Source organism: Macadamia integrifolia, chromosome 7 (genome assembly GCF_013358625.1).
Source record: "Macadamia integrifolia cultivar HAES 741 chromosome 7, SCU_Mint_v3, whole genome shotgun sequence".
Classification (NCBI taxonomy): Eukaryota; Viridiplantae; Streptophyta; class Magnoliopsida; order Proteales; family Proteaceae; genus Macadamia; species Macadamia integrifolia.
In genome coordinates this window covers 23,486,312-23,497,389 of record NC_056563.1, presented here as the reverse complement: position 1 = coordinate 23,497,389, position 11,078 = coordinate 23,486,312, and the positions used below count along the sequence as shown (strand labels likewise).

Below are 11,078 nucleotides of genomic sequence, written 5' to 3'. Positions count from 1 at the left end.
GTAATATTTATTCATGTTGCACCTCTCAGGATGTCGTCCCATCTTCTTTGGCCACTTCATGGCTCTGGCATCTGGGGAGTTTTTATCTGCATTAGCATGTCTGTCTATCTCAGTTTTAGGGGCGTATATCTTTCAAAATTCTTCAACGGATTGGGTGCCTGATCACGTTCGGACTTTCGTCTCTTACTTTCGGAAGGCTTATCATTGCCTCTTAAGGTCCTTTTCCTCCCTGCCTTCCCTTCAGCTTCTTTGTCAACCTGAAGCGTTTTCTCCATCTGGACGTACTTATCGCACCGAGCCTTCAACTTAGCTAGGTTCCTTGGTGTGTGGTTCGCTAGAGACCTTTTTAGCTCTTTATCCTTGATGCCTCCCTATAGGGCCGTAAATTCTTCCTTCGGGTCCAAACCTCTGATCATGATCTTCTCCTGCTGGTAGTGCTTCATGTAATTTCGCAGTGACCCCCCTTCATACTTTTTGACATTGGTCAGGTTCAATGTGATCTTTTGAAGGGGTTGGCTGTTGGAGAATTCCTTCACGAAGAATTAACTCAAATCACTAAAGCTATGAATTGATTTCGTCGGCAGGCAGTTGTACTATAGCCTTGCCGCTCCTCTGAACGTCAATGGCAAGGCATGACACATGATGTTTTTCAAGATTCGATGGAACTGCATTGTGACCTTGAAACCTTCCAGATGATCGATCGGGTCCCCAAACCAGTTGTATGTGTCGTACTTAGACAGACAAAACCCGATCGGGAGTGGATCCCTCATGACCTCATCGGCTAGAGCCATGTCATTAGTGAGGTCCGGCTCGCGAGTTCTTTTCTAGTTTTCTGCTACCTTCTGGAATTCGTCTTTCAGGTTTAGGATCATCTGCTTCAAGCTTGGGTCTTCATGTCTCTGATAGTCTCCTTGGCATGGTTCTTCATGCCTAGCCCCTGTGGTGCGTTGCGTCCTTTCTCTGGGTGTGGGGCTTTTTCTTGTTTCTCAGTTTCGAGGATTCTGACCGGATCTTATCGACCCTAAGCTACTTTGGTCCTCGTCTTGAACTTGCTCTAGCTGGACATGGGAGCCTCGCGCTTCTCCATTGGTCTTTTGAGAGACAGCCTTGGAGACCTCCTTCATTGTCTGGGCCATTCGGTCATACTTCTCCTGAAGGGCGTCGAACTGCTCCTTAATCACATATTCCTGTGCCCTAGGAAGGGGTGGAGTATTACTGTCTCTACGCACCAAATGTCTGGTCGAGCACTGGTCCCTCGCGGAACCATCCCGATCATTGTTTCCCCATTCTTCACTGATGTCCGTCGAGGGAAGGAGAGATTCTGAAGGTTCCCCCTCATTCATATTTATACTCGGCGCTGCTATTATTTTCTTACGATTGTAGGTTTTCCCCATCATTACTCTTCATTCCCACAGACGACACCAATCTATTACTGCCGAGAATCTGTATGAGGCTGAGCATCGATCCTGCACAAGCACAGAAGGCAGAGGCCCGAAGGTGGCTCCAGGATTAGTCCTCCGACGCCCAAGTTAGAGACCCGTAGAACAGTGTTTTTCTATGAGTAGTGGTGTGAGCATCGTGACTTACATGTTCTATCTTTTAGGGTTCCCTCTTATAGGATTACCCCTTTTCCGAGTCTTATTGGGATACGTCTTCCTACCCTTGATGGGGAATATTCCCTATCTCGGTTCTTCTCCTCCTCCCCTAGTTAGAGTCCTCACGACCTCTATTAGTTGAGGGGGACTCCAGTCTCCCCTCCTCTCGGTCTCCGGAGTCAAGTCATAATGGATATCCCTCGGTTGGGCACCACGTGTCCTTTCCTTGGATGCCACATGTTCTTGCTTCACTGGATGACTAATTTGAACGTATCAGGTTTCATTCGGTTTGGTTTCTGTTTCGTTATAGGTCGGTTCAGTTTAGATCGATTTTCAGCCGGTCCCAACATACCTCAGTCTAAAACCAATCCAATGAGGATCGGTTTGATTCGATTTGGGTTTTTTTGGGTTGGTTTTGATCGATTTTATTGATTCAGGCTAGGTTTTGACACCCTGACTTAAGGTGTAGACTGATCTTATAATTAAAACTTTATCAGATTTCTGAAGATCACAGCTGGTCCAAGGATTTAATTAGGACTTCCCATTAAAGGTGCCATCTCTATGGTGGGACTTTCCAGAATGTTCATAAGTCTAATTTAATACCCAGCTCAACTCTTCCTTATTGGATGAAACAACAAATTAATCAGATCTGATCTGATTCTAACAACGGCTCTCAAATACTAGTATCTGAATCTCAAAAGCATTAACAAGTGATAAAACAAAAAGAATCAATTTTGAATGGGAATAGTCTAACATTCAAAAAGGAGACACCATGAAGTAATTGCTTACATAATCTGAAATTAATTTCTTAAAATTTAATCGCATAACATACCAAATACCATTTTTATATATCATAAAGTTCAATAACACTCAGAAATACGACATGAGTTTTACACAAGGTTTGAATACAAAATATCAGAGACCAAGGAATGTAATATGGCCAAATTGTCTCATATGCCATTGATATGGCCTTCCAGAATAGGTGATCGATAACAATCTAACAAAGCCAATAGACACCCTAGAACAAAGCTGTAAATAGAGCCAACAAGAAAATAGGATACCCACTAGTGGAGTAATAATGGCAAACAAAGTCATATGGATGTTCACTTTAATATCAGGCATCCTCCTTAGTCCCAACGATCCATAATGGCCCCATGTAGTTTCAACAGAACAAGCAATTGGGATTGGCACATATCTACACTTTATAATTGTTGATTAACATGTATTAATACAACATTAAACAACACATTATATTCTTTCGGATCCTTCAAGAATAAAAACTACTGTCAAATACCCAATTTATGTTGGATGTTTTTAATTTACAATCATCAATATGGAAGAATGTTTTATATCTCGAAGTATAAGGGATGTGCCCAGAAACAGAGACAGACAAAATGACCACCCCACCCACATGAAAGGTGAAAATGCTCACCATGTTAATGCTTCCAGGTGCGCTCCCATTAGTCCATGTGCAAGTGCAACCCTTACACTCCCAGAATAAAATTCTCCCTATCAATATATAGTATATACAAGGGTATGATCATTAAAGATGTGGTAATTAGTGTTGCAGCTGATGAACTAGTTTAATTAACCTTCAAAATGTGAACCATAGATCCATAATAACCACTTGTAGAGAACAAATGCCCAAAACGGAGCAGGAAACAAATGAAAATCGCAGAGAAACAATCACACAAAGCAACAAAATGATTTACGTGGTTGACAAGATTTCCTACGTCCACATGAGATAGAATCAGCTTCACGATCAATGGAGAATAGGGTTATAACCACACATCCTCATGCCTCTCTCAAATTACAGAGAATGAACTCTCGCATTAAATTTATAGCAGAACCTACATAGGAACACATTGCTGACCGTGCCCTTAAACTTTTAATGGTCCCTTGGAATCAACCCACAAACTCAAGTAAAGGAAAAAGACATCATACTCCAGGCAGCACACTACTAAGTGACCCACTGCTTCAACTAGGATCTTTCTACATTAACACAAGGCTCCAAAGCTAAACAAAGTTATTATATTAATCCTTGATTGCTGAATATGTTGAACTGATGAAGACCCCAAACAGTACCAAGCTTGATGGATTACTTGATTCTTTGGAAAGTCAAATATCATGCACCCATAATAGAAGGGATTTGATATAGGTGGATATGGTATTGGATTCTCTCATCTTATAAGCCAGTTTGTAGGGTTGAGTTCTCCCAAGGTTCATATTAATGATATTAAAATAGTTGATCCTTATCTCAATCCTTGAACGAAAGATGCATCTTGATGCGAAATTACTAGGAAAAGACTACCTACCATCAGACAGAAACCTTCAACGTTGGTCATGACTCATGATGATATATTACTATATAATATTTCTTAGCTGAAAAGCTCATCATCCAACTTAAGATGACCCACGGCATTAGGATTCTTTAGAGATAGTCATACATTCCGGCCATGGGTTGTTGAAGAGGACACTTAACAAAACTTCAGAATTGACAACCGACGTACCCCCCACGGACCAAATTAGAGTCTGAATGGCCTTGAAAATTCCAACATGCTTAGTCCTAGGCCATACAGGTTGACACATCTCAGCTTAATAAGAATCCAATGGTAAAGAACTTTTTCCTTTTATTTTCTTTTCCCCTTTTTGTTTGAATGGAATGGGTGGGAGTTGGTAATCAGGTCGTCCTTTTTTTCTTCCATCTTCCAATTTCCAAACAGATCTTACTTGTAACACATCATAATCATATTATAATATAATCTCATCTTGATTAATAAAATATGAGAGTCAACAACTGAAATATTATTCCTCCCTTTTTTATGAGTTTATTCCATATATTTGGAGCTTTATTATTTGGCTACTTGCCCATCATCACTAGGCCAATTGGAGAAGTAAATGTAGGTCTCAATAAATAAAGGGTCGAAGATCTCTCTCTCTCTCTCTCTCTCAATAATATCAATATTAAAAAAAGAAAAGGAGAGAGAGAGAGAGAGAGAGAGAGAACTAAAATACTCTCCAGGAAGGACTTGGGAAAAGCTTTGGATAAGAGAAACAGAGAATGAAAGAGATAATGTAGGGACTAGGAGCTCAAGCTTGATTGGTGGTTCAAGTCTTGGGTAAGACACAAGATAAATTCCATGGTTCAAGAACAGTTAGAATTCTTGCAACAAAAATTGATATTGGATGCTATGATGGATGGAAAAGAGATGACCCTACCCATGAAAAGTTCTTACCAGTCACTTCTTTATTTCTTGAAAACTTATGGACTAGATTTTTCATACAACCCATCTAGATAATTGAAGAAAAGTTCCATCCATCATGGATGAAAAAATACATCCATCTAAGATCATAAATGCCCTGCGTCATATAGTAGGAAGTCAATAATATACCCGTTGCCTCCGATGTTCACCTCTGAACTTTTCAACTCCTTTGACCGTGGATGAAGAAAACTCTCTATTACATAATTTCTACATGATCCTAATAATTTACTAAACGGGAGCTTTTTGGAGCTCAAATTCTATCGTCATTGTTGAATCAGTAGGTTTTAATCTTGTGTAATTAATAAAACAGCTCTTGTGAAGATATAGACTAATGATAGTAAAGGAAAAAGTTCAATAAATAGTGAATATTGTAATTCAAATATTGCCTTCAAAATTTAACAAATGACTAATCCACATGATATATTAGCTCTCCGGTGGTTAGGATTGCCACATCAGCCTAATATTGATTTGATTGATGAAAAGAAATAGCATATCTAACAAATAGAATTAGATTGATCAATCAAAAACCATGGTTTTCAGAATCAGGACTGAATCTTGGTCCCAAGAAAAGATTCTATTGTTCTTTTTACTAGAATCGGAATCTGAATCACTGAAGGTCCATCCAATTGTCGATTCTGCTTCCTTTACAATCATCAATACGAAGCTGCCGACCTCCTTTACAATTTGATGGTCGGTCCAATTGATTCTCCAATGTCATTTTCTTGTAGAAGAATCTTCACCACTCATACTTTTCAATCAAAAAATTAAAAAAAGATAAGAAATCACAAACTAATCATGTGGTTTCTGCACTAATACATGGCTAATGAAAATGTGTACAAGAACATTAATATGAATAAATTTTTTTAATTTTATAGAAATAGACAATAATTTTGCGTGCCCTAAGTCTATGTGTAAGGTCCACATAACCAAGTAGCTTTCTTTTTATTAATAAAAAAGAAAAAGGAAAACAAGGAAGGACCATTCAAATTCAACCTAGCTCATCTATTCTTATTAATTCCCATTTGTGTGTAGATATCTGCATTCCCATGGTTCACGTGCAAAGGTTTTCATAAATACTCAAATCACATCCCAATATTCAACTGGGATCCAAAGTAGTTAGTAATGACTTATGACATTCTTCTCAACATTTTGGAGAAATTTAAAAGTCCCAATCTAACCATGCACCCACTACCGATTACCTTTCTAAGTTGGCCGGGTGTCTTCCATTATAGAAGTCTTGACAAAGACACATTGTGGGACCCATCTTAGTACGTAACACCCCAGCAAGTTTGGATCAATCATTCACAGGTAGTAGTAGTAGTAGTAGTAGTAGTAGTAGGAAAAGAGTTTAGTTTCCTCTCAAGGTATTACTCCCAAGTTGAAAAGAGTTTAGTTTCCTCTCAAGGTATTACTCCCAAGTTGCAAAGTCCAATCATTCTCCTCAACGTGGGACCCTCCATAAAGTATGATGTTACAGCTACTCTGGATTAAGAATGGAAACTGATCTCAACTACTACTTCAAGTCTTCAACTCAGAAGCTGGGAAGTTCAAATCCATGCAGCATAAGAGAGAAGAGAGAAGAGAGAAGAGAGAAGAGAAAAGAGAGTATTGGGTAACCAAATTTGGGTTGGCTGGTGAGTGATGAAGACTTTTCCTTTTATGGAAAAGGAGAACCAAGAAGAACAAGAAAACCAGGCTATGATGAGATCCAGCTCTAGGTTCAAACGTGTCTGCGTTTTTTGTGGGAGCTGCCCAGGCAAGAAACCCAGTTATCAGGTTGCTGCAATACAACTTGGGAACGAACTGGTACTAATTGATTCCTACTTCAATAGTTGAAATCTCACTCATGAAGCTCTCTCATCACTTCTTAATTTCTGGGTTTTCTTTATTTTGATCTTGGATTTCAAGGAGTGGAAGATTTCTTTCTTTCTTTCTAGATGTAGATCGATTCTGTCTCTCTATTTTGCTGGTTTAAAAGAAGAAAATTGAAAACAGTTTCTTAATTGGTTTCTGTGATTAGGATATAAGTTTGGATGTTAATGCTTCCATTGAAAGAAGAATGAAACAGGAAGAGAAATATTATTTTTGTTCTTGTTCCATTTAATTTCTGTTCTTCTACAGTAAATTTATGGGATTTTTTTCATTTTCTTCTCTTTAATTATTGAGTAAAACTGTAGGTTGAAAGGAACATCGACTTGGTTTATGGGGGAGGCAGTGTACGTCTGATGGGTCTCGTCTCCCAAGCAGTTCACAATGGTGGTCGCCACGTGTTAGGGTAACTCTCTCTCTCTCTCTCTCTCTCTCTCTCTCTCTCTCTCTCTAACATGTCTGGCTTCTGTGTTATTTTTGTTGCAGGGTAATCCCCAAGACCCTCATGCCTAAAGAGGTAGTAAAATTAGCTTATGGAGGTTACTTTGATTAGTGTTTAATTCTTCTTTCATTAATTTAATATTTTTTGACGTTTATCATCGTCTCTATGTGCAGATAACTGGAGAAACTATTGGGGAAGTGAAAGTTGTGTCCGGAATGCACCAGAGAAAAGCCGAAATGGCTCGTCAGGCTGATGCTTTTATCGCCTTGCCAGGTATTCTCTTAGGTTACTTGGCTCTCTTATGATCTGTAATGATGATTAATTGAGTCAGCATATTCTTTCCACGTGATGATTCACATAGGATCCTATTATTCATGGGGTATTAAATGATCTAACTCATGTTTAAATATTCCTATAATGAGATCCTATGTGGGAAAAATAACTCATCTACCCACGTGCTGAGTTGATCAAGCCTCTAATTAATGCCAATTAACTAATAATATATTATATTTTACAATAATAGAAGTTTTTTTATTGATTATTAATTCTTTTATTACTACTAGAAATGTTGATATATTATTATGGGCAAGAATTATTAGAATATCAAGGCGGCTGGCCCAAATTTTGTGGGCTCTAAGGTCTCTTGTTCACATGTAAATTTTCAGCTCAAACAAGATTTGCCAAGTTACAAATTAGAAGTTTGAGATTGAGGACCATTGAAGGATGTATACAAATTTGTCAATAAATAGGAGTGTATTTGATTGAATTTGATAATAGAAATAATGGCATACTAACTCGAATTAGCCCCTTCTTGAAAAGTTTGTTAACTTGTCAATTCAACTTGACGTACTCTATAGGAATCACACGGTCTGTAGCATTCCACTTGACACCTATCATACTTAATGATAAGTAGCTCGTCTCATCATGATTTTTTTCTTGGATTTTCAAAACTTCTGTTGCTCCATCTTCATAGTGACAAAGAACCCATGGATTGTTGTCTCAACTGTGCTATTAGAGGCAAATCCAAACTATCCAATGGATAGAAAGACCACATCATCATTCCACTTGGCACATTGAGATGCGCCGCCTTGACAAATTTGTCAAAGCTACACTGTTCAATTGAATTTTTTTTCCTATTATCTATCTTTATGTGGCTAAATATAAACCTTGGAGTTATATGTTTTTTTTTTTTTTTTTTTTTTTTTAATGACTACTTATATATGGGCTACTTCACTAAGATGTTTACCAATGTCTGTTTCATTACGGAAGGAACTATTTTTTGGCTAATTTAAATTTAATTCTTTTGTTAATTAACAAATTTTTTGTATGAAAAATCAGGTGGATATGGGACATTAGAAGAACTTCTGGAAGTGATCACTTGGGCTCAATTGGGAATCCATGATAAGCCGGTAATCCTTTATCAAGTTTCTCACTCTTTCTATTTTTGACTTCATTTGGTTGCAAGGGAAATTAAAAGAAAAGAAAGTAAAAAAAAAAAAAAATTAACTTAAAAGAAAATTTTATATTCATTATTATGTTTATATTACAATCTCCAAATTATTCTATATTTAGTTATTAAATTTCTCTTTACTTCACATCCAAATCTCTTGGATTGAAAAGAGTTAGAACTTTAAAAGGGAAATGCCAAAGAAGAGCAGGTGGTTAAAGCCGCCAAACACGAGACAGAAAATCTATAGAGGCATCCATTGCTAAAAGTGAGCCTCCCTAATAACAACCCGAGAAATATGAAGAAAAAAGTACAAAAAGAAAGAAGCTAGAAAACAAAACTATATCATCAACAATAATCTGTGGAGCCCAATCAAGTCTATGAAGAGCTTTAATAACATGGGCCAATAGAATTGCATCCCGGATTCCTTTAGCTTCCATGAAAAAAAGTAGAGAATCCCAAATTTGCTTTACATTTGGTAGCCAAAAATGATCCACTCTTATCTCTGAGATAACAGCTCTCCCATGTTTCTATTTGGAGGCAGACAAGCACCATCAGTTCTTTACCGAAAAAAAAAACAAAAAAAAGAAGCACCATCAATGAAGGCAAAAATAGCAGTTAGAGACACCACCATGGGTTGCAGCCTGAGGAAAACCCATACCATACAAAAATCCTTTGTGGGGAGGAAGTGAGCGACGGTTAAGATCTAAGGGCTGGAGTGCATGTTTATGCCCTCCCAGCCATTAGATCTCCATTGCCACTCACTACTCACCGCAGAAGATGATGGGTCCTGCCATGCCAATTTAGCTTTCTTCAACAATTATGTATAAACCAGCAGAAATAGTAAATACTGAAGTCCATGGTAACAAAGTTAAAAATAGCTCTATTTCTAGTCTTCCAAATTTTCTATAGAAGAGCATACCAATGAATATAGAAATCCAATGAAAAGGAATCTTTGGGAAATCAAAATTTTCTTTCCTACTACTAATTTGTTTGGAATCTCAAGCAGGTGGGGTTGTTGAACGTCGATGGGTATTACAACTCGCTCTTATCTTTCATAGACAAAGCAGTGGATGAAGGCTTCATTACGCCGGCAGCCCGTCACATTATTGTTTCTGCCCAAACAGCCCATGACCTTATGTCCAAGCTTGAGGTACGTTTTTCTCCCATGTCCGTCACTCATTTAGGTTATGTTCCGATATCAAGAAAAAGAAAAGGAAAAAAATAATAAGACAAAATCATGATGATACAATAATTGATTTATTTGTCTGCCACTCTTTTCAAATTCTTTTTTTTTCCTGACATCCAAACATAGACTTAATGAAATCACTTTAACGATGAGTAAATTGTAAATTTAGTGATATGGCCTACAGGAATACACCCCCAAGCACAATGGAGTCGCATCTAAGCTGAGTTGGGAGATGGAGCAACAGTTAGGATACTCAACCAAGTCAGACATCGCCCGTTGACTGGACCCTCACATATGCTCTCCTCATTGCTTGGATTAACGACCATAGATCACACATGCAAACTCCAACAGGCCATGCATTTTTAGTCTTAAAATGTGACTCCACACTTATTCTCATAGATATACACACCAATGTCCTTGTAGTCCATGTGGATATTTTCTTTTGTAATCTCATTCTCATCTTGAAAGCACAATTCTTGTCATTTCCTCATTTTCATTATTCCTCCAACTGTACACATTTAATAGGTTCAATGCTTGATACTTGTCCCATTCACTACTTTTTAGAGTACACGGAAAGGCATTTTTGAAAGTGAAAAGAATGACATGTTGAACACTACCCGCATATGCAGTGGAGCTGGACTCCTTAATAGAAAGGTTTGTTCAGTGGGTAGACGAGAGCCAATGAGGGCTCCTCTATATATTGGTTCAATCAATATGGGTAGCAAGGTTATTTCATGGGAAGGAGAGAGAAAGTGAGAGGGGGTGCTAGGGGAGGCTACGTCCTTGAGCAAGAAGGATCCACCCTTTATAGTATAAGAAAATTTTAATGCATATCTAATATTTAAGAGAATTTTAATGAAATTTGAGACCCCCTTAAGGTATCAAATAATTTGTAATCTTACTGTTTTACCCTTTCAGTATAATATATATATTTTTTCCAATGAAGGTGATTAAAACTGTCATTTTACTACATGCGTATTCAAGAAATATGTACTACAATAACAGCCTCCAGTAATGATATAATAACAAGTCACTTTCAAAATTATTTTTGAAAATCCTTTTACACTCTTAACTTGAAGATTAAAAAAAGAAAAAGAAAAAAAAGAAGGTCGTGTCAAATTCTAAATACACCAATACAAGTATTATTTGGAGTTAGAAAGTCCCAAAATTTAATCGACAGAAATTACAAAGTTATATTAGTAGAAACATATATAAAAGTTGGAAAGAGGAATGAAAGAATAACCAATAAGAAGCGACAAAATAGATTCATAAA

At 37.5% G+C, this 11,078-nt stretch overlaps 1 protein-coding gene across 1 annotated transcript; it reads left to right on the top strand.

The window, feature by feature from the left end:
• Positions 1–6,273: 6,273 nt before the first annotated feature.
• LOC122084694 (cytokinin riboside 5'-monophosphate phosphoribohydrolase LOG1-like) lies at positions 6,274–10,361 on the top strand. Its single transcript, XM_042653133.1, has 7 exons — positions 6,274–6,664; positions 7,036–7,133; positions 7,214–7,244; positions 7,343–7,442; positions 8,508–8,578; positions 9,626–9,769; positions 9,990–10,361. The coding sequence occupies exons 1-7, from the start codon at positions 6,500–6,502 to the stop codon at positions 10,083–10,085; spliced, it is 705 nt and encodes a 234-aa protein (XP_042509067.1). The 5' UTR covers positions 6,274–6,499; the 3' UTR covers positions 10,086–10,361.
• The last annotated feature ends 717 nt before the right edge of the window (positions 10,362–11,078 follow it).